The 24,967-nt window shown below is 39.1% G+C and overlaps 2 protein-coding genes across 4 annotated transcripts in view; one reads left to right on the plus strand and one right to left on the minus strand.

Moving 5' to 3' along the window:
• Nucleotides 1–24,967, plus strand: part of LOC134575162 (zinc finger protein 250-like) — a 752,315-nt gene that overhangs the window by 619,929 nt on the left and 107,419 nt on the right. The window lies entirely within an intron of this gene.
• On the minus strand, nucleotides 10,243–24,784 carry LOC134575203 (zinc finger protein 436-like). 2 transcript variants are annotated; one of them, XM_063434452.1, is made up of 5 exons: nucleotides 24,758–24,784; nucleotides 16,469–16,720; nucleotides 15,202–15,393; nucleotides 14,997–15,075; nucleotides 10,243–11,971 (listed from the first exon to the last, which is right to left on the minus strand). In XM_063434452.1, the coding sequence occupies exons 2-5, from the start codon at nucleotides 16,544–16,546 to the stop codon at nucleotides 10,491–10,493; spliced, it is 1,830 nt and encodes a 609-aa protein (XP_063290522.1). In that variant the 5' UTR covers nucleotides 16,547–16,720; nucleotides 24,758–24,784; the 3' UTR covers nucleotides 10,243–10,490. The 2 variants fall into 2 exon arrangements, with proteins under 2 accessions (XP_063290522.1, XP_063290521.1); XM_063434451.1 differs by lacking the exon at nucleotides 24,758–24,784 and adding an exon at nucleotides 16,862–16,890.

The raw sequence follows: 24,967 nt of genomic DNA on the forward strand, positions 1-24,967 counted from the left end.
TAGCCAAAGGGGAGACAGTCTGTCTCCAGCAGCAGAGCTGTGTAACTAAAGGGGAGACAGTCGGTCTCCAGCAGCAGAGTTGTGTAACTCAAGGGGAGACAGTCGGTCTCCAGCAGCAGAGCGGTGTATTTAAAGGGGAGACAGTCGGTCTCCAGCAGCAGAGCTGTGTAACTCAAGGGGAGACAGTCGGTCTCCAGCAGCAGAGCGGTGTAACTCAAGGGGAGACAGTCGGTCTCCAGCAGCAGAGCGGTGTATTTAAAGGGGAGACAGTCGGTCTCCAGCAACCAGGCTCCAACCAGACTACTCCCGTGGTAGTGCTGGCAACAGGACAGAGTACCGCTGGTCTCTGCCCCCTCAGCAACCTACCAGTCCCCCACACAGCCGTGGTGAGGCACCTGAACCTGGACAAGATTCTCCCTCACCCAGGTGTAGTAACTGTTTATTGTGGGTGGGCTGCTCTGCTGTTTCTGTCTTGTGGGTGGGCTGCTGGACTAACAAGGGCACTGACCGGCAGGAGGTCAAGTACCCTGTTAGTCTGGGGGGTAAAGGGGAGAAGTGTGGCGAAACCGACCTCGCCACGTGTCCTTGGAGGGGGCTGATTGCCCGCCTCTTGCCTTTGGACTATGGACCAGACTTTATGGGAATGTGATACCCCAGATAGCCATACCATGGAGCCTATTCATATAATGAAAGACTATGGGAAAGACTTTAGCTCCATGGCAATTATACTGTGTGAGTAGGATCTGCGCGCTATTCAGTAGTTTTGTGCGTGCAGATCCCAGCTATCTGGGGATAGGTGAAATGTCTGTGTGTTATGTGTAAATGTGACTTTATGTATTTTAAAGTGTTTTATGTCGTTTTGCAACCATGTGGTTAATGGAGTCTGCCTTTAGTCCTGGGTAATTGGATTACTTCTCCAATTAACTCCAGGGCAGAAGGGAGGAAACCAGGGTGCATTGTGGGGATGTTTTTCTGCCAGCCAGAAAGGAACAAAAGATACTTTTAGTAACATTTTTTAATATGTTGTTCCCCTGAATGGATTGATTGTGGATATGTATTTTTATGTGAATGTGATGTATGGTTTTAAAGTTATGAAAGTTGTGTAAAAGTATATTTTACACTGTATGCATAATGGGATTATGTGTCACACTAAGGGGAGGGGATGTGTGGGAGGTAACATCTATGTCATTGGTTCTTTTATGCCTCCCCCTGGGTGTGGCCTGTATGTGTGAGTTGGAAATAAAAGCCAGGCTGGATGAGCCAGTCCAGAGTTCCTGTTTTACCCTCAAAGTGATGTGTCGTCTCATTATTGGGGGGAAGGATTTATTGAATGCTGTTCCAGTTGACTGCTAGGAGTACAAGCCTATTCGTATGGTTCCTATTCAATGGTCTACAGCATTCATATGCTTGGGAGAATTTGAAGGTTTCTCGGATTCGGTGATTGTGGTGTCTGCCAGAGTGCTTGGAGTCCTCAGGAAGCGCTAGGAGCATCCATTAACGGAGGTACCCAGTCGGGGTGCCAGGCGATCCGTTACAATCCTTATTTCATATTGTATTCTCAATTATTTATATATGTTAAATAGAAGATCTCTTACTAAATATATAAAATTATATCTGTATTAAAAAAAGGTATCTGTATGGTTAGCCTTGCTAAGTTCTATGCTTCAAGACGTTATAGTGGTAAATAAGGGAACCAGCTGTGGTTACACCATAATAACAAAACTTATACTTCTACAAAATATGAAAAGAAAACTCATCATTAATAATACATAATATCCTCCAGTGGGTGTACAGATTTTTTTTTTTTTTACAATTGTAAAGAACTCAAACCTTTCAATAACTAATGGTTTCCCCTAGGTCTTAAACCCTGGATCTAACCGACTCCACAATTACTTAAGGGATCTCCTGAAAGGGGTAAGCAGAAATAAATAAAAACACTTGTCTACTCACCGCTCTGTGGATATTCCACCGCTGTCACCAGATTGTTGGGGGTTAACTTTTCTTCCTGTAGCAGATACTAGAAATTTATGCCCATCCGTGCACTCCCCCTTTAGATACGGATGCATGGCTGGTTATCTTTCACTGAATCAGTAGGCAACACAGTATGTAAGTTCAAGACGACCACAATTTAATTTGAGACAGCTGCACATATTTATGGACAGAAGTTACAGCAAAAAGCTAAACATGATATTGCTTATTCAGCAACCAACATGTATTTCTGTTAGCGAGGTCAAAATGTTCTCTCATTGATGGTCGGCAATAGGTTAATTTTTAAGCTGACGTTTAACTACATTTTTTCAAGAATAAGCTTCCCATTTACAGTAGTCACGTTTTTAATGTTTAACACTTTAAAACTGTCTTTACTGTAACGGTCATCGCTCTCAGCTTCCAATTCTGCTACCGATCCACCCTGTCACTTGGTTCGTAGTCCTCACAATGTCATTCCTATTGTGTTTTCATTCCTGTCCTCCTCTAGATTAAGCAGGTTCTTATCAGCTTATTGTCCAGTCAAAATCTGTAATATGTCATCTCATTTGTTGTTAAAGTCCTCTTAATAATATTGTAAATTTGTTGGTGCTATATAAATGCCAATAGCAATAATAATTAGCTTCTGTTACATTGCATCAGAGAAGAAGGAATATATTGTAGACATGTTCAATTCGTTTCGGTCCGAATGTTAATTCGGACGAATTTCGGATGCTTCCCGAAGTGCTTTTGATTTCTGAAAAGTGGCAAAACAGGAGAGGGAGGGAAAGTAAGGGAATGATGACAGGAAACTAACCCTAACCCTACCCCTAACCTAGTAGGGTTAGGGAATTGCAAAAGTGCCAAATTACCAAAGTGTCGAACCGAATCAAATATTTTACCCATGCACATCCCTAATATATAGTAACAACCAGCAATTAAATTGCAGCACCCGATCAGGTACTCACTCATTGAAATGCAACTTTCCTGGGCTGCCATCTGTCCTCTGAAGTGTTTTGGGCAGTGTTTAAATCAATCCTCAGGCTCACAGTCAAATCCTTAACATGAAAATATCAGGCAAGAGACCATGACTCACAGGATAAGATAACCTAAACAAAACTTTATAATTCAAAAACAGTTAAACACTGGCAGGAAGGATGGTGCTTTCCTGTGTTTCAAAATGTAAAGTGTTGGCCTGTATTTTAACTAAAAAGGACCCCTCCAACAATAAATATATTTATTTCTACCATAAGAGTGTTACTTTAAGGTTATGAACTGATGTCTAATCTAGTTAAAAATACACAAAGGTGTGGAATAGGTGGCGCTTATATATTCGTGTATATTTATATCAAAATAGCCGCTAAAACACTCAGTGGGCACTCCTATGAACCCACCACACATAAAAGATCACCAAAAACAACAATGAAAACCTAAGTTTTCTATGAGTGTAGCGCTAGGTATAGTTAGAAATATAAAAGTGAAAAGTGCTTTAATTGCACTTACCCTCTTTTTCACACTTGTATATATGAAAAGAAAAAAGAGAGAAAATATACAAATAATTGTGCAGTATATTAAAGTGGGTTAAATTAAATAGTGAATTTGCCGGATATAAAATCGAATCCACTCACACTTTTTAGAGCCTTTTGCAGATATAAGGCTCTAAACTTCCTAGTGTCTGTGTCTTTTTGGGTAGACCACACGACCCTTCTCTCCCGATATACGTATGTATTTTCCTCCGTGTTGGGTAGAAAAAAAGACACAGGTAATCCAATCTGAGCGTAGTATTTCAGATACTATAAATGTCAATGTGAATAAAATATAGTATTGCTCACCTTCTTTAGAGCCTTTGATAACCGGTTTTCATTGTTGTTTTTGAGGTCTAATCTAGCCCTTTAACTCCTATCGCCTATTCATACCACCAAGACATAGCTTATTTACATAACTGATCCCAGTAATCTTGGTTAAGCTAAAAAAAGCCAGTCAGACAAAATGGCCGTTCTACAGTCATACGGCTCATTATATATATATATATATATATATATATATATTTTCTCTACCCTACTTCCCTCTTTCAGTTACTTTATTCCCTTGTTTTTTAATAGATCTCTGTGGCGGAACCAGCCTCGCCACTGGGCATTGGAGAAGACTGTTTGCCAGCCTCCAGCCATGTGACTATGGCCCCTGGGATGTATTGCCTGCTCTCCTGTACTGCTGAGGTTAGCTACCAACTAGGTGGATTTGGCTATGGAGCTTGTCTAGTGCCCTCTGTTGGTAGCAACAGCAATATGCACTACCTGAATAGCAAGACTGGTTCATTTGCATATTTGGGTATATTTGCATACTGCTAATTCTGCAGGCATGTGAGATATTTTCTGTTAATTATGGTCTCCCCCATATGCAATTGTGTTCTAATAAGTCACTGTATGTTGCCTGCTATGATTAGACTGTTTGTAATTTTATTGAGTTTTCACAGCAATGTTAATGTAATGACCATATGGGCTAGTCCCAAGGAAAAAGTTTTAGATAGTTCTTCTTCACCCTCAATCTAGAGTCCTGTCTCTTATTAGGGGAATTGCTATGCTCTGCATGCTCCCTTGGATAATCACTATTAAGCTCTTTTAAGAGCTTGTTCCTGTCTTGCTCTCGGAAGGAGTCTACGGTGGTTATGGTGTCGGCTGGAGTGCTTCGAGCCCTCTGTAAGCGCTAGGAGCATCCTTCAACGGAGGTACCCAGTCGGGGTGCCAGATGATCTGTTACAATCTCCACTAAGTCATGTAACACAAATATCCATCTCAACCTTTCAAATGCACTATCTATACCTGTGCTCCAGTACGGACATAGCCCCAACACTTACAATGCTCAGCCATCTCTTCCTTGTGTTGAACAATACAATATAAACCTAACACTTATTGGCCAGGCAACCCTAGCTAGACATTGATATGAATACAAATAAAATAAATAACTAAACTTTGTTATGAGCATAAGCAAATATTACGGGTTTCAAGAAAGAAAAACGGTGTATTTTGTCTTTCATAGATTTCGCAAAGTGACAAGATATGGAAATATTGATTCTCATACAATTACCTCTTACCACGAGTTAGTAAATGTGATATTTCAACTTTAAGTCGCCATCTTGTCCTAGGTTAGTGTGACGCCAAGTTAGGGCCTTTTAAACGTCATGCTTAACCTTAAAATTTAGTCCAAACTAACAGGAACTCTTACCAACTATATAATATTATAACTAAAGATATCTGCACAGTCAGCCCTGCTAAATTCTATGTTCTAAGACCTTATAGTGATGATAAATAGGAGAACCATAGCGGTTACCAATTAAATGGTGAGGCAAGCAATAATTCAAAACTTTAGACTCCTTGTACTTCCAGCATGTGTTTTGTAACAGTAGGAATACTAATCCACATTTCATTGAGGAAGTAAATTTTATTAAGAATAATACAATTCAAAATGGAGAAAAAATATCAAACCTAACTTAAAAATATAAAAAAAAATCACAATAAAAATAAACTAGTACAAAAATAAATGTCAAATGTGATGCGTTATTTTACATAATTTCCTACTGAATTTAGAGATTATTTTGACATTGCAATAACTAAATTGAAAATAAGAAGAAGGAAAAAAAAGGAAATAAAACAAAAAAAAAAATTATTGATTTATATTATTTAATCAACCGTCCCCTTTGGTTAATTTCGGTGATAGAGAATATTTCCATCCAGCCACGGGTAATTTCATTAAGATTAGTTAGCTGTTATTTTAAACTGCAGCTCGGTTTGTACAATCCCCCAAATTAAGTGCGGCTTGTGAGTATATCGTTTGTTTGCATTGTAAGTGCAAGCCATTAACACAGATTTTAGGAAGAAACAATTAACCGTGAAAAAAACAATATAAACATGCAGTTTGATTAAATTTATATTATTTGTACACAGGATCAGCATTTGTAAAATAGTCTTGAAAGAGTATGAATAAAATGCTTTAAAAGAATGTCAGAATTTCACTATTAAATAACACGTTCTCTGTGTACCTCAATATTACGTTACACTTTAACAATGCACGCTTGGAGCCAATATATTGGGGTACTCTGTACAAAATTGTGGACTTTACACAATATAGCCATATAGTGTGCATACAGTCACTGGTATTCTCTGTGTGTGCTGAGCCATTTTGGATTATTATAGGCAATACTGGTCAGGCGTGGGTCATTCTTTACAACAGGATCACTATTGTACCATTTGGGGGACCACCAGTACAAATGAGTTTGGAGTTGCTTTCTGGGCAGCACCAAGGGTAGAAATGAACTTTGCTAATCTGAATTTATCGGGGAATATAGTAGAGTTGAAACTACCATTTCAAGTAAAACACAAATTTGTTTATCAAAAAAACAAGGACTTATGTCTGCACAGATCTAGATCTAAATATACACAAAGGGCAGCAGATAATTATTAGCACTCAAACAAACCAATGCCATTACATGTGTTATTGGAATAAAAGAAAATACAGATTGGCAAGGGGTGGCACTAGCAGATGGGTAAGGTGTCAGTCGAAATCCAAGTTTTTAATAATAGAATGATACCCCATTTTGGATCTAGATAAAACACATACAGGCTACATGGGAGCCAAAGTGAACTTAATGAATGCAGTCATTCAAAAGAATTATCCCTAAGCCTCCAGTACGAATAAGACAGGTGTGCAGGTAAAAACGCAACAGAGATCACCCAACACCAGCAGGGCCGGTGCAAGGATTTTTGCCGCCTAGGCAAAAGTAAAGTTTGCCGCCCCCCCCCCCCTCATATGACATCACAATGCCCCACCCATATGATCTGCCATGTTAACTAACGCAAGTGCTGCAGTGCCGCCGTGCTTACATTAAAAGACCTGCAGGGGCAGGCTATAGACACCAGAACCACTACATTAAGCTGCAGTGGTTCAGGGGACTATAGTGTTTCTTTAATGTGAGGTAAATTAGAGATTAGTGCCACGAATAATATACCAGATTGCCTACTTTCAACCAGATGAGGATGATGATGGGCTGTAGCTGCAGTCTGGCTCCACTGGTCTGGTGTAGAACAGGATCTCTGGAGGCTGTTATTGCCCCCCCCCCTCCCTTTCCATTTATCCCCCCAGTCTCCCTGTCAATTTATTACCCTCCCTTTCCATTTATCCCCCCTGTCAATTTATTACCCCCCCATTCCATTTATTGCCCCCCCTCCCTTTCCATTTACCCCCCTTTCCATTTATCCCTCCCCCCTCCCTTTCCATTTATCCCCCCACCCTCCCTGTCAATTTATTACCCCCCCCTTTCCATTTATTGCCCCCTCCCTTTCCATTTATCCCCCACCCTCCCTGTCAATGTATTACCCCTCCTTTCCATTTACCCCCTCCCCCCTCCCCTACCTCTGTTGTAGCGTGGCCGAGCTCTGTATGGTCCGCCGGTACAGGGAGCTTTTGTTTCCTGTACCCGGCCGGACTAAAAGGAAGTGCACACTCAGTGTGCACTTCCTGTTAGTCCGGCCGGGTACAGGAGACAGATGCTCCCTGTACCGGCGGACCATACAGCGCTCGGTCACGCTACAGTGAGGGAGTGACAGGAGGGAGCGCTGAGCGCTTTCCTCCTGTCAGCCCCTCTCCTCATGCTGCGCCCGGGCGGTGCGCCCTCATGGACGCACCAGCCCGGGCAGAGCTGCAGCTGCCTGAGGCTCTCTGCAGAGCGCTCGGGCGGCTGCAGCATTAGGGGGGCCGGCGCTCCTGGGGGCGCCCCTTCCCAGGGGGCGCCCTAGGTGGCTGCCTAGTCCGCCTAACAGGTAGCGCCGGCCCTGAACACCAGTATTAGTGTAGCATCAAGTCAACTACCAACCAGTATAAGGATCCCACTTTAATATAGATTCACTTGGACAAAATATCTTATCATATATGGGAAGAGAGAAGACAACTAATTGTAGTGTAGTATTTACGTTTATTACAGAAGAAATGAGAATAAAAATGTACTCACAGGAATGATTGTGCAAATAAAGCAATGCTACTTGGACTCTCTATAACATCCAGACTCCAAAGTTCCAATGTATGTGGCCAGTCCTTCTCTGCATACGAGGACTTGGTAAATAGCTCAACGAGTTTTGTCTATTCAATCCTCGAACTTCCTCAGGAACGGACTTCTACCTTGTGCTTTGGCATTTAATTATCCTGTTTTCTTTGCACCTGATTCTGTCTTTTCCCTTGGATGGGAATATTTTATTTTTTATTCCCTTGGATGGGAATGATTTTTATTGAATACTCCAGCAGCCATCATCCATATTGGTTAAAGGTCCAATAGATTAGGGTTTTTAGGGACTGTACTGAAAATAAAGAGTTTACGTTGGCATTACCCTGAAGATCTTTTGATTAAAACACAAAACCAGGTCGATAATTTTGAAAGGGAAGAACTGCTACACTGAATTATTTTAAAGCATAATAAGATTTAAAATTGGATTTTACCTGCAAAGCTTAGAATAATTTATAACAAAACTGAAAATGTTAAAATGATCTTAGCACCAAGTGCATTATCCAATTTTAAATCAGATAATTTTATGGAGGATAAAAACTTCTTAAAAGAGAAACCAAAAGGTTTTTACAAATGTGGAAATTGTATAACCCGTAAATCCAAGCCAAAAAAACAACTAGTTTTAAAGAGTTTTATCACAGGAGAAACTTTTTAAATTAATATTTTCATTAACGGTCATAGCAAAATTGTTGTTTACTTATTACAACGCACGTTCGGCATTCAGTATAACGTCATGATAGATTCATGGAACATTTCAATGGCAAAAATAGGAAGAAGGTGAAACTAAACGTACCTACACACTGCAGTAATTAAACCATTTTAATATTGTGTCTGCATTCGAACGGAGTAATTACACACTAGAAAGGAGGAGATACTGGAAAAAGTCCTAGCTAAGAAAGGTAATGAATTAATTAAAAAAAAAAAAACATCAGTATTGTTAGGCCTTAATTTGGACATATTAGCATTCATGGATCGAGATTTTAATTATTTGGTTTTAAATATACATATAAACACAGAGATTTTAACAAACAGTTATTTGTGATTCATGTATTTATAATCCACCTATTTTTAACATTATTTTATGTATTTTCAGATCTGATTATCAAGATATATCAAGGTTGTTTGAATAAAATAGTTTTACATTGATCTACAATGAATATGGTGAATTTTATATTAACTTATATTTGTTATACTTGGTTTTAAAAAAGGTTTAATATATTTGGGTTAAAGAAGCGAGATCGAAAGTCTCAATAAAAGATTTTTGCGCTTCATGCTGGGTAGAGTATGCACGTCCAGCTACCCCAGGTGTAAAGACGTATGACGTATTGGGAGTCAGTGCCAAGATGCCTAAATGCGGGACCACAAGGGAGCGAAGACACAGGGTATTTAAATGCTGAAGCAGAAGACACAGCTCCTGAGAAAGTGTGAAGATTGATGGGACAAAACACGTTGAGCTATTTACAAGGCTACTCATTTGTTGGAGAACGACCAATCACATATACTGAAACTTTGGATTCTGGATGTTAAAGAGATGGTTACCCTCCAGGAAGAGTGGTGGGATTAAGCCCAAGGGGCATTTCTTTATTTGCACAACTCCTTGTATTCCTGTGAGTTTGTTATTCTTAGTTCTTCTGTAATAAATGTACTTACTACACTATGATTAGTTTTCTTCTCTCTTACCATATTTTAGAAAATCTTCGTCCACGTAGATCAAAGTGGGATCCTTATACTGAATGGTAATTAAGTTGATGCTACACTAACACTGGTGTCTGGCTCCCTCTGTTGTATTTTTACATGCACAAACGCTTTATCCATTTTGGATCTAGTTAGGCTTCTCTGAGATGATTATATTATCAAATCAATGCAGCTACAAAACCGCAACACAATATTCAAACCAGAACACTTTGAGAAAATTACCAAAGGGGGTCAACGCCATATGTAGCATCCAAAGAAAATGGTAGTAACAGTTGCCTTGATTTATTAACCTTTTCAAAAGATTGAATACTGTTAGAAAACTTTCCAAATGATTTAACTCATACAATTTCCAAAGACGTAACGGTGAGATCTGTAACTAAATCAATTGCAAAGTTTTTCTTACACTATTGAACCATTTGGAAAGCAAAGCTAGGGCCAGCTAACTCAATACTTCCCATGGAATATACCTCCTGATATTAAACCATGGACAGTAGCATATAGAAAGCAGCAGTGTTAATGTTACAACACCTGGCTAATATGGCAACAGAACACTTTGTTTGGACAGGGTTATCACACTTTATTGAGTTCATATAGGCATTATACACCATGTGGTCAACAAACTTTGCTGTCACCACACATATCTTCAACAGAGAGACGCCATCCTGTGATCTATTGACAACATGTTCATTTAAAGAAGACTAATTTATTTCTATGTGTCTACAGACAACTGATCAGACTTTTTTTTTGTCTAGAAAATAACACGGAATTAATATGGTTTCCATTAAGAATGGATTTTCATGTGTGAAACCAGATTTGACTTTTGTGTAAAACATGTCCCACATTCAGAACAAGAAAATATATTCTTTGCCATATGAACTCTTTGATGTTTTACAAGAACAATTTTCTGACTAAAACATTTCCCACATTCAGCACAAGAATATGGTCTCTCTCCTGTGTGAACTCTCTTATGTTTCACAAGGACGTCTTTCCGCTTAAAACATTTTCCACATTCAGAGCAAGAATATGGTTTCTCTCCATTGGAAACAGAAGCATTAAATGCATGATCTGTCTTTTGTGTATTACGCTTCCCAGTTTCAGAACAAGGGAACATTTTCTTTTCTTCGTGAACCCTTTGATGTTTTACAAGAACGACTTTCTGACTGAAACATTTCCCACATTCAGAGCAAGAATACGGTTTCTCTCCTGTGTGAGTTCTCTGATGTTTCACAAGGACGTCTTTTCTCCTAAAACTTTTCCCGCAGTCAGAGCAGGAATAGGGTTTAACCCCAGTGGGAACTGTAGTATGGAATGCATGATATGACTTTTGTGTGTAACGCTTCCCATCCTCAGAACAGTAGAAATTATTCTTTTCTGCATGAACTCTTTGATGTTTTACAAGAACAACTTTCTGACCAAAACATTTTCCACATTGGGAGCATGCATATGGTTTCTCTCCTGTATGAATTCTTCTATGTTTTACAAGAACATCTTTGCGACTAAAGCATTTCCCACATTCAGGACATGAATAGGGCTTCTCTCCTGTATGAATTCTTTGATGTTTTACAAGCTCAGATTGGTAGCGAAAAAAATTCCCACAGTCCGAGCATGAATATGGTTTAACTCCTCTGTGAATTTGGAGATGCTTTTCAGGAGTTTGCTTACAAGTAAATGAAATTGCACATTTAGAAAGTTCTGTGGATGTATAAATGTCTGTCAGATTTCCTACTTCGCATGAGGCTGCTTCCTCAGTAATATGAGCATATTCTGTTTGTGGATTTTCTTCAGGTGCATAGATGATTGCGAAATGTTCTTCTTCCCATGGTGTAGGTTCTTCCTTAATATGAGTAGATGTCTGTGTATGTTTGGTGGGTGTATAAATATCTCTGAAATCTCCTTCTTCCCAGGAATCTGGTTCCTCCTTAATATGAAGAGATGGATATTCTGTCTGTGAATGTTCGGCAACTGTATAAATGTCTGCGACATTTTCTTCTTCCCATGAATCTGGTTCCTCCTTAATACGAATAGATGGATATTCTATTTGGGTATGTTCTATGGGTTTATAAATGTCTGTGAGATTTCCTTCTTCATACAAGGCTGGCTCCTCTTTAATGTGAGTAGATGGACATTCTGTGGCTTTATAAAATTCGTTAAAATTACCTTCTTCACTTGAGACAGAAAAATTTAACACACCATTGCCTCTATTTGGTTTACAAAACATTGCAAATGTTTGAAATGCTGATGATCTTTTGGTCCTGGACAAATCTGTTAAAACGGAATATACAAACAATATTTTTTATTAATTAGATGATATCTGCTATGTTGATTTTTGTTGTTTATCATAACCAGAGCTATGGAGTCTGTACACAAAACCTTTGACTGCTAATGGTACCACCAACTCGGACTGCTTATATTATAAGGAGTCAGTGTCAAAGGTTTTGTGTACAGACTCCACAGCTCTGAATAACTGTAGGAGATACCCAGAGTAACTTACTCAGAGGTTCATGAGCTATATGAACCCCTGGGAAAGTTATATGCTGTCAGAGATATTGTGTAGGAAGGAAATATGTATATATTATGTGATAGAAATAATACAGGCATAATAGCAAAAACGCAATTTAGCTAATATGCCATGAGGTGCTAAAATGAAAAAACAAGATGTTTTTCTCAAAGGGTGACCCTGTCAGCTAAAAGAGCCAGACAGTGAGTAAATACATCGGTGTCAATAAAGGATAAGACAAGTATGTGTTAATTAAAAGTACGTGTTCAGCAAACACACATATATCGCTATGATGTATATAAATTAAGTTTAATTATATATAAAAATATTGTGTGATATATCCTAAGTTAGCAATCTATACAAATATAGAAACTATATACATATAAACAATATAATTAGCAAAGAGATAAATAAAGTTAGACAACTTAAATATAATGTAATTGCCATAACACTTAGGTGAACAAGGACACATTGGTTTAACGACCAAAGTCCACAGAGAAAGAAGAATTACTGACTAAAAGCATCTTAAAAATTAAACATTCCTAAATTGTTCTGAACAAGAATTAACCCTATATAACATTCCTGACGTAAGCCAACAGCTCCACCTGCTGTTTAAGACCTATAGAAATATATATCAAAATGACGTCAACAGCCACTAACATAATGACTTGCCCCAAAATGTAATTGGGCCAGGTCAGAAGGTTAACAGATAAGGGATGACATATAACCCCAGGACATAGGGATAGAGAGACACAGAGACCGAAGGAAAAGACCTAATAAAAGGACACATAAACGGAGAGACAGAGACACACAGAAGGAGAAAGGAGATAGGACACAAGACAAGAGACGGAGAAGAAGACATCTTGAAACAATCTTAAAAATAACATCCAGAACATCTATCGGTAAATATAAGCCAATTATACCAACTATAAAATTACGTAACTAAAAGCTAATATTTTCAGGGTAAAAGCTGATAGCTCATGATAAAGATTGATATCTCAAACTGCAGAATGGAATATTAATCAAAATCATGAAATAAAAATTACAATATCAACAGTTACCCAGATAAATATTAATCTTAACAATCTAGGAAATATTTATCAGATCAGAACTGTTTTAACTAAACCCCGAAGAATTTAGTTACTGGATGAATTAATCATAATTCATTACTGTGAAACAGCACTGAGCTGGTTAAAATTCTGTGCTTGCTGGTAAAACATTGTCGTAGAACTCTGTGTATAGATCATCTGAATAAAGAACGAGCTCTGTCCAGCTAATGAATGTTGTTTACAATGAGCAAACAATCAACGTGTTTGTAAATGCTACTAAGAAGTAAAAAGCTAACATTGTATTTTAAGATCCTGTCTTTAAATTATAATAATCCATATGCTGATAAACTCATATGGTTCCTTATAATTTAACAAACAGTAACATTCTGTCGATTGTCTCAACCAATAGTGTATGAAGCACATATTCCATATACTAACCCGATTGATTGAAGTTGTCATGAACTAACAATCCTATCAATCAAGAGCTTAAAATTGCTTTACTGAGATTGTGACAATGAACTATGTCATATCTTGTTCAATATTACTGAAACCTATGCACTAATTACCATGTATAATTACACTTATTGACAAAAATAAATATAATTTTTTATAAAAAGTTGTGATATTAATGTATGAAATATTAAATTTGAACAAAGTGCTCTAGATCGAAGAGTTAAATAGTAGGAACTCTTCGCTTTTAAATTAATAATTGGGAATTTATGCCAATTAAATAGCAATCTCTGATATTTTAATAAAGATGATAAATTTTAACAATTTTTAAAAATATATTATTTTTAATTAATGAAAATTAATATTAATTAATCCCCATAAATAACCTCAGTCTATGGAACTGTTTTGGGCATGGGACCATGCATGCGGTTGGCCAAAACTATGACTTCCAGGAAATTCCTGAACCGATCTGGGTGATTTTTGGATATATTGTTTACCCAGATCGGGGCTATCAGGGGATGTAACTTTTGTATGTTTTAAATGTACTTGTGTTTTTTTTTTCCGAAAATGGGTGTTTTTGTGCCTGGAGATAATTGAGTTAATACAGTACTTGACTCAATTATCTCCCACGTACAGAGGAGGGATTAACCAAGTTATGTGTGGGAGTGATCTGAGAGGCAGTGTAATTGTGTATTTGTTTCTGCTGTGGTTTATTCTCAGGTCCAGGGGGGAGTGCCCCTTGCATGGGGACAAGCATAAATGGCCAGTTGTGGCCACCATTAAACGACTTCCTGCTTACCCTCAACACAGAGCGTCGTCTCGTGGTGGGGGAACCGTTATACCTGCTACAATCCCTGCTCCTGGGAGTGTTCTTTGGATTGCTATAATCACAAACTCTTGTAAGAGCTACACTGCCATACCTGCTATACTCTCTTGGAGGAGAGGCCCACTGTGAGCTGGATCCAGGAGTTTTGTCCAGGGTGGAAAGGGACGGCAAGACCCTAGCCAAGCTGCGGTGGCTAAGGGGTTACGGTGCTTATGGTGTCCGGTGAGGTGCTTATGGTACTCAGCGACAGCTAGGAAGCATCGATTGGCAGAGGTACCCAGTCGGGGTGCCAAGCGGTCCCTCAAATATATATATATAAATTATACATTCAGTTACCCTGTGCCCTGCTTAAAGGATAGCTTGGGAAAGCCGGAGTCGTGGTTGAAACATAGCCAAGGTTGCAATAATGTTTCTGATATCACCAGTTGGGAAAACAACCATTACTATAATTAAAATTCCTCTTACCCAGTGAGCTGAGGGGCTGCTGGTTCTCAATCATCCCGTCCTTGTAGAGATCCTTGCGTTCTTCCATATACTCTAACTCCTGCATGGAGAAATAGAAAGTGAAATTGTTGCACCTCATAGGAATCTGATACATACAATGATATGGTCACTATCCAGACACATCCATTGGTTTTACTGTGTAATGCCCCATTACCAGCAGCCTCACCTCTCCAGTCAGCAGCACAATGATCTGATTGGTCAGTTCCAGGATCTTTTGATCATTGTCTCTCTCACGGATTAGAGAACGAGGTGGAAGCACCGTGCTGGGACTCCGGGTCTTGTAGGATCTCTTTGAAGTACAAGGACTGCTGCTCCTGAGTGAGACATGATCACCAGGCTTCTTCACAACCATATAATCCTAAATATTGAAAGAAGATGAAAAGGGACATGTAGAGCACATAGACTAAATCAGCATTGCTCATTACTTTATTACTGCCTTAAAGGGACACTCCAGGCACCCAGACCACTTCTGCTCATGTGCCAACTCCCACTACTCCTAGCCCTGCAAGTGTAATTATTGCAGTTTTTTTTATAAACTGCAATAATTACCTTGCAGGGTTAACTCCACCTCTAGTGGCTGTCTACTAGACAGTCACTAGAGGTCACTTCCTGATTTGTAGCAAGGATTTTCCTTGCTAGAGCGTCGCTGGACGTCCTCACGCCGTGTGAGGACCTCCAGCGTCGCTCATTTCCCCATAGGAAAGCATTGAAAATCTTTGGGGAGGTCTCCTCGGCCGGTGGGTGGGATCAGTCTCGCCCACCGGCTGACGGAATCAGAGGGAGGAGCGGCGCGGAGGAGGAGACAGCGACGAGGGACATGGTCGCTGCCTCAGGTAAGTGACTGAAGGGGTTTTCACCCCTTCAGTAACCGGGGATTGGGGGGTGGGAGGGAGAGGGTACCGCCAGTGCCAGGAAAACGGATTGTTTTCCTGGCACTGGAGTTTCCCTTCAAGCAATGTGACAGTGACCTCAACACCTAGTGGATCCCAGCCCTGCAGGATTGGACAGAGGCAAACATGTATTAACATATTGACCATTGGGTGGGGCATGGTGCCATACATCTATAAAGAGACAAGACAGATTACCTGGGGTAAGGCGCACTGAGCTGGGAAATGAAGTAATGTGGAGCAGACAGGTTTTAGTGAACATGGACAATGGGGGTGTTAATCCTACATTTGTATTAACTACAAAAAAAAAAAAAAAAGCTATATTCCTTACTACTGCCTTATCCAACTAATTGACACTGTAAATACACAATCCACTCTCTTAGCTTCTACGTAGTTCCAGATGATCTCCATAATGACATTACCCAGAATCCCTCACCCCACCAGTCAGCAGGTAGATGATCTCCATAATGACATTACCCAGAATCCCTCACCCCTCCAGTCAGCAGGTAGATGATCTCCATAATGACATTACCCAGAATCCCTCACCTCTCCAGTCAGCAGGTAGATGATCTCCAGGGTGAGATCCAAGATCTGTTCTGCCATCCGATTTCTGTTCTTGTTCATTGTCACAGAGTTAGCTGGATGATATTATTAGTCAGTTCCAGGATGGTTGGGTCATTGCTTCTCTGGTTTGTCAATGAGTAGTCTGGACATACTGTGCTGGGGCCTTAAATCCCTCAAGATACCGCTGTGTTGATTCTGGCTGAGACACTATCATCAGACTTCACAATTAAAGTCCTACAAATTAAGAGGAATAGGACGTATAAACCAATGTTTATAAATGCATCTCAGAAAAAAGGGGTCCTATAAGAACCAAATCCACTACAGTGCAGTGGTTATGGTGCCAAGACACCTTGATCCTTATGTGTCAACACTAACCTTGGGTCTTCCACGGTTTGGCTCCTCCAGTAGAGATAAAGGCCAAAATGTGTACAATTATAAATTAAGAAACAGCACACACACAAAAATTATGTTTTCAATTTTACAAGGCTACTTAAAATCACCTCTCAGCAAACAAATATGGGGATTCCTATACAAATACACAGTGTATAGGTGTTTCTAATAATCTCAATGCACTCTAAGGTATATAAAGGTAGGTAGGTGTTTCTCCAACAGTGTATAAACCAGAACTTAAAAATGGGTGCTCAACATGTACAATGTGCATTCACCATTTACCTAAAAGCCGGTATATATACAAACAAAAAGTGCAATACTTATTTAACAGAATGGCAGAATGAGGATCAATTTGGAATAGGTCCCTGGGAAAATGCCTGTATAAAATAAAACATGATATTGCATATTTAATTTGTCTCCCCACATTAAACTTAGTGTAGGACCCACCAACATGGGATGGAGTACAGACACACGGTTGAGGGTTGACACACGGTTGAGGGTTGACTGCCGCCATACCCACTGCTTATTTGTGTGGTTTTTCCCATGTATTGTGTGATCCCTTTGTTTCCCTATGTATTTGTATGCATTCCGTGTATTTTGCCCTGATGACCGTTCGGGAGCGCTCTTGCGAAAGGAGACTGTTCGCCTTCCGAACGTGGACCACCCCGGTACCCCATTAGAATGTTCGCACCAATCAATCAGAACGTTCACACCTGCAACATAAGTGTGAAACCGCAAGGGAAGTAATTATTGAGTGCTCATCTGGGTGGCCGCCATTTCCCATAGGCAAACGCCATCCAGGGGGTGCATTCGTATCCCGAAAGCATACGCTTCCCTTGCAGAGTCTTCACACCGGGACTCCACAAATGGGTCCCTGAGGTTTGTGGGGACACTGTTGGGGTATTGACAGTTCGGATAGCCCTACCTGCTTATAACGGAGCTATAAATCACTGGCCAGGCCAAGGAGCGCTCTCCCCGGTGCTGCCTAAGTGGAGGCAGCAACTGGAGAGAGGCGCGAGACCCAGCGGAGACGCTGGAGCTGTGAGTCGGCTTCGCAGTCGCAGAGCCTCGCTGGCCGCGTGGAAGTCCGCGCCGACCAATCAGGAGAAAGAGCTCCCATTCAAACTGGGTTCGCAACATTTTCCTGATGGGTCGACAAGAGTGAGCTCTGATTGGTCGCTGCTGGGTGCAGGCGACCAATAAGAGAAGGAGCGCCCATTCAAGCGGGTTTTTTCGCACCCTTTCTCCTGATTGGGAGACAAAACCCTTCTCCTCCCCAAGCGCTGATTGGTGCAAGGGGTTTTGCACCCTTTCTCCTGATTGGGCGAGGAAACCCTTCTCCTCCCTGAGCGCTGATTGGTGCGATTTGGTTTGCGCCCTTTTCCCGGATTGGCTGTTCCTTGGTTTAGGCGCGAAGTTTGAATTCGCCAGACTAAACCAAGCAACAATGTGGAACTAATTTCGGGCATATACAGAGCTCGAGCCCAGACTTTAGATGATTGTTTCTCAGGCACGTACCGTCGGACCGTATCCCACTTTGACGAAAAGCTCCAGCAGCGACTACAGGATGTTCTGTGCAATAGTGATGACTGCATCCCGGACAGGAGCATACCAGAATGGAGGGTGGCCCTCCTAACCGATCTCTAGAAGAAAGACTGCGACGAAACGTGACTTTTCCGGTGCGAGGAACTCTCGGGCACCGACCAGCGCCAATGGGAGCAACTAGAGCTGCGGATGCCATACCTGGTGGACCAGCCATTAGAGAAATGGGTGATAGAACTGGAGAAGCTGGTGTGGTTGGATGTATCCTACCGGGTTCTGCGGTGGCATGCATCCTCCCTCTACCTGTGGCTGGTCAAGGCTAAGTGCATCGAGGGAGAGGACTACGATGGCCCTGGTCTTTTGGGGAGATGATTAAAGGTGGGTTGGTGTTAAGAGGCCTCGACAGATCCCGCTTCTGGTACATCCAATATGAGTGGGAAGACAGCTTGGACCTTGCAGGGATAGCGGAACTGCAGTCAGACCTGACTCTTCTGGCTACCCTGCAGTGGGAGCTTGAACAGGACTACAGGCCTCTATTTGAATCTGCTCAGCGGCAGGGTGAAGTGCCGGGAACGGAGACAATCGGTCTCGTTCACCAGCGGCATTGTACAGTCCAGGGAATGGAGACAATCGGTCTCGTTCCCCAGAGGCAGTATGAGTTCATGGGAGCATAGACAACCGGTCTTGTTCCCCGGCAGCAGTGTGAGGTTCAGGGAACGGAGACAACCGGTCTCGTTACCCAGCGGCGGTGTAAAGTTCAGAGATGTTGGTCGCCATGGGCACCCTGCTGGTGGAAGAATTGGCTCCTCCGACTCTTCCGAAGAGTTATTTATTGAATAAAATCTTAGAACGAGTGATCGAATAAAAGCTGATATCTGCCTTATCGCAGGTGATTTTAACTGTGTCTTAGACACCAAATATGATAAAGTGTCAGGAATTGTATTTGTTTATTACTGGCCCTTTAAGACAGCATGAAAGTACACACCCCTTGGTTATTTAAACTCCAATCTCCAATGCCTCAGTGCACAATTAACGTGTTAATCTGACTGATTGCATCAACTTCCTTCCTAATCATTAGGATCACTCCTAGAGAGACCGTGTGTTCCGTCACCGGACCCCTTCTGAATCTCCTCTTCATACCCCTATATCGTGGATTATCTGGTTAACTCACTCGGACTGGCCTTGACTCTGCTTCTGGAATTTCCTTCAGTACTGCTTGATCTCCTATTGAACGACCTCGGACTGGACTTTAACACTGCCTCTGGATTACTACCCTCTAACTTACTTATTGCATCTGTTACCGAAAGCGGACTGGATAAAGGACTTTGCTTATGGACTAACCCTGGACACATCACCTAAACTTCTATTTTCAAGAACTGTCCGTTTATCTCTTACATCAGTTTGCCGTGCTGAAACTGCCTCAAAATAAAAAGTGAGTGCTTCTTATTTTTTTGTTTGTCATTTGTTAAAGAAAAAACATGACAGAAAGTCACTAAAGATAATTAATAACGGTCTGATTAAAATGTCCAAGTCCCTTACTATACTATAAATAAATATGATTATTTTGATTGTTAGAGAGTATTGAATCCTGGTATTCAGCAATTTACAAACTTCTCAAGAGTTCATTTGTCGCATTCTCAGATTGATATGGTATGGGGTAGGGCTTGGCGACTGAGCAGTTACAATCTATTACAATAATGACAAATACATGGTCAGGTCATAATATTGTTATATGGTCGATGAAAGATTAATGGTCAAATAAGAGAAATACTTGGAAGCTAAATGATACCTTACTGTATAATCCTAAAAATCTGGAGATACTAAAAAAACAGAATTATTTTTTAAGGAAAATATGGCTAAGGATACCACCCCTTCTAATAACTGGTGTACATTCAAAGCCACTATGAGAGGAAACTCGAATACGTTAAATACACAATAGATAAGGAGTTAGCGTCCTTATATATGCCAAGCTCACACAGGCATCGGCTAAAAATCAAACATCCCCATCAAAGGTTAATATAGTTGAATGAAAAACATTCAAAACCTTATAAATCGGAAAATCTTAGAAAATAATGAAAAAACTAAAAGTGAAATATTACAGTAAGGGTAATAGAGTGGACAGAATGTTAACTCAGAGACTAAGGAACAAAGGTGCAGATAATAAAAGCACTAAAATTATAGATGACACGGGTGAACATCTTACTCCAGATGCGATAGGCAAGTGTTTTAATACATATTATAGTCAATTATATAATCTGCCTGCTGCTAATGCAGAAAAAGACATTTATTTGGAGAATTCGAAAATTCCTTCAATAACCGAGACTCAAAGAAATAAACTTAATGATCCCATTTCGGTGATAAAGAGGTGATAAAGGCCATACAAAATTAAAAAAAAAAAAACTGGTTCAGAAGGATTTACGAATCTATTTTACAAAACATATATTGAAATCATTGCGGTCCATATGGCAGATGCATTTAATTACATTGTAACAACAGGTTGCTTCCCGGTGGAGCAAATATTCTCACGATTTTAAAACAGGATAAAGATTCTACGGAGGTAGAAAATTATAGACCGATTTCAATAATTAATACTGAGGCAAAGATTTTTTCCACGATACTAGCTAGCAGAATGAAGGAAATTCTACACACTGTCAATGATCGAAACCAAACTGACTTTGCGCTGGGTAGAATGGCATCAAGTAATACTAGAAGAATTATTGACATAATAGATCTGGTAACAGAAAAAAAACAAAACATTGGTACTCTTGGCGGTTGGCGCAGAGAAGGCTTTTGACAGGGTCTGTTGGGAATTTCTAAATCAGGTCTTAATAAGATTCGGTATTCAGGGTTGGATGGATACAGCAATTACGGCCTTATATGCCAGTCCTACTGCAAGAACAGTGGCACCAAATATTTGTGGAGAATGGTTTAAACTACATAATGGGACAAGACAGGGCTGCCCGCTCTCTCCAATTTTATACATTTTAACGATGGAGGTGTTTGCAATTAACATTAGAAATAACCCTCTTATAAAAGGAATTAAGATAAAGATTTAAAATTAAACCTATATGCCGATGATTTGATTTTGACCTTAACAGATCCTGTCAATTCCCTACATAACTTGATGATGGAGGTGGAGACAAATAGCATTACCTCAAATTATAAGATTAATGTAAATAAATCGATTTTGATGGATATTAATTTAGATACAACTAATAGTGAGCTAATTAAACAACAACAAAAAAAGTATAATTTTACATGGGCCGATAAAAACTTACCATACTTGGGAATACACATATTAAGAAATCCGAATGATTTAATGCAGTTTAATTTTTTGAATCTCTTAAGGATAACGCATGGGATGTTAAGAAAATGGAAAAATATCAAGGCCTCTTGGTGGGGGAGAATAAATATTATAAATGCCTACGTAATTCCTAAATGGGCCTACCCGTTTGGAATGATACCCCTGAATCTACCTAAATCCTGGTTGGAGATGATACAATCTGTACTTATACATTTTATATGGAAGGGAAAGAGACCTAGAATGAATAAAAAATGATTGTCACAGAAAATGGGTAATGGCGTATAGGATTCCCAAATATAAAATATACATATGCCTCGAATATTATCTTTCATATTTATATGATGCAATTTGATGATAAAGATGAAGGGTGGAGAGAATAGTAATATTGGAGACTTAGGATCCCTTCTATGGTATCAGAACAATCACCCACAAACAATTATGGCCAGGAATTCTAGTACATTTTTGGACTCATTATTAGGATGTTGGAAAAGGGTTAGAAAAAATGTGGAATAAAGAAAAAGATACCATTGAATATCAAACTATCATACTTAGCTTCATATATAAAAGATCTGCCTATAAATAAATGGATCCAACAAGGATTAGTGAGAGTCGAACAATTATGGAGAGGGAATAAAGTGAAACCCTTTATACAATTACAACAAGAGTTTAATCTACCTAATAATGAATATTTCACTTATATTAGACTAAAATACTTTTTCTTTCATAACATGAAGTGAGGGATATATATATATATATTTCTAATTTATCACCATATGTTGTTTTTTTTTTGTTTGTTTTTAAGTAAATTATATGACATGACAGAAATAATGGTATGTAGAGAAAGCCATTCTTTTCCTGAAAAAAACCCAATATATAATTTGTATGGAAACAGTAAATGAGAGAGCGGAAAATTACAGCTAAACACAAACACCACAAAAGTGTTAAAAGAGCCCTGGTCCTTAACGTACAACATGGCCAAAACAGGCCGGTCCTTAACGTACAACATGGCCAAAACAGGCCGGTCCTTAACGTACAACATGGCCAAAACAGGCGGGTCCTTAACGTACAACATGGCCAAAACAGGCCGGTCCTTAACGTACAACATGGTCAAAACAGCCCCGGTCCTTAACGTACAACATGGTCAAAACAGGCCGGTCCTTAATGTACAACATGGCCAAAACAGACCGGTCCTTAACGTACAACATGGCCAAAACAGGCCGGTCCTTAACGTACAACATGGCCAAAACAGGACGGTCTTTAACGTACAACATGGCCAAAACAGGCCGGTCCTTAACGTACAACATGGTCAAAACAGTCCGGTCCTTAACGTAGAAAATGCCAAAACAGTCCGGTCCTTAACGTACAACATGGCCAAAACAGCCCCGGTCCTTAACGTACAACATGGCCAAAACAGGCCGGTCCTTAACGTAGAAAATGCCAAAACAGTCCGGTCCTTAACGTACAACATGGCCAAAACAGCCCCGGTCCTTAACGTACAACATGGCCAAAACAGTCCAGTCCTTAACGTACAACATGGTCAAATAAGATAAAATGTATAATAAGATGCAGACAGTGTATAATAGGATATAGTGCATAATAAGATATAGTGTATAATAAGATATCGACCGTGTATAATAAGATAAAATGTATAATAAGATACAGACAGTGAATAATAAGATACAGATAGAGTATGATAAGATACAGCGTATAATAAGACACCGACAGTGTATACTCAGTTACAGTGTATAATAAGATATCGACAGTGTATTATAAGATAAAATGTATAATAAGGTACAGACAGTGTATAATGAGATAAATGTATAAAAAGATATAGTGTTAATAAGATACAGTGTATAATAAGATATAGACAGTGTATAAGATAAAGCGTAAAATAAGATATAGAAATTGTATAATAAGATACAGTGTATAATAAGATATTGTGTATATAATAAGATAGTGTATAATAAGATATAATCTATAACAAGATACAGACAGTGTATAATAAGATATAGTGTATAATAAGATATAGTGTATAATAAGATACAGACAGTGTATAATAAGATACAGACAGTGTATAATAAGATATAGTGTATAATAAGATACAGACAGTGTATAATAAGATACAGACAGTGTATAATAAGATACAGTGTATAATAAGATACAGTGTATAATAAGATACAGACAGTGTATAATAAGATATAGTGTATAATAAGATACAGACAGTGTATAATAAGATATAGTGTATAAGATACAGACAGTGTATAATAAGATACAGACAGTGTATAATAAGATACAGACAGTGTATAATAAGATATAGTGTATAATAAGATATAGTGTATAATAAGATACAGACAGTGTATAATAAGATATAGTGTATAATAAGATATAGTGTATAATAAGATATAGTGTATAATAAGATACAGACAGTGTATAATAAGATACAGACAGTGTATAATAAGATATAGTGTATAATAAGATATAGTGTATAATAAGATATAGTGTATAATAGGATATAGTGTATAATAAGATAGTGTATAATAAGATACAGTGTATAATAAGATATAGTGTATAATAAGATATAGTGTATAATAAGATATAGTGTATAATAAGATATAGTGTATAATAAGATACAGACAGTGTATAATAAGATATAGTGTATAATAAGATATAGTGTATAATAAGATACAGACAGTGTATAATAAGATACAGACAGTGTATAATAAGATATAGTGTATAATAAGATATAGTGTATAATAAGATACAGACAGTGTATAATAAGATACAGACAGTGTATAATAAGATATAGTGTATAATAAGATATAGTGTATAATAAGATATAGTGTATAATAAGATATAGTGTATAATAAGATACAGTGTATAATAAGATATAGTGTATAATAAGATATAGTGTATAATAAGATATATTTTCCAGTTATATAAAGAGATCAGGATGTTACTGGCTGCTGATTATTAGATTATTCTCGGTATTATAATAACAATAATAATAATAAAGATTTCATTCTATGGTCACCAACCTCAACCGGTCTGGAACTCTGGAACCCGGAACCGGAAACAAGAAACACATTCTGCATGGCCTACCAATAACTTCCGGGTTTGCGTTCCATCTGCGATTCAAGTACAATAGACATGTCTATGTCAAGTACTAGGGGACTTCGATTCAGTGCTTGCGTTCCAAATACAGGTCACATGACATCATTTCCGGTATCTGCGTTCCAAGACTCACC

Source organism: Pelobates fuscus, chromosome 10 (assembly GCF_036172605.1).
Source record: "Pelobates fuscus isolate aPelFus1 chromosome 10, aPelFus1.pri, whole genome shotgun sequence".
NCBI lineage: Eukaryota > Metazoa > Chordata > Amphibia > Anura > Pelobatidae > Pelobates > Pelobates fuscus.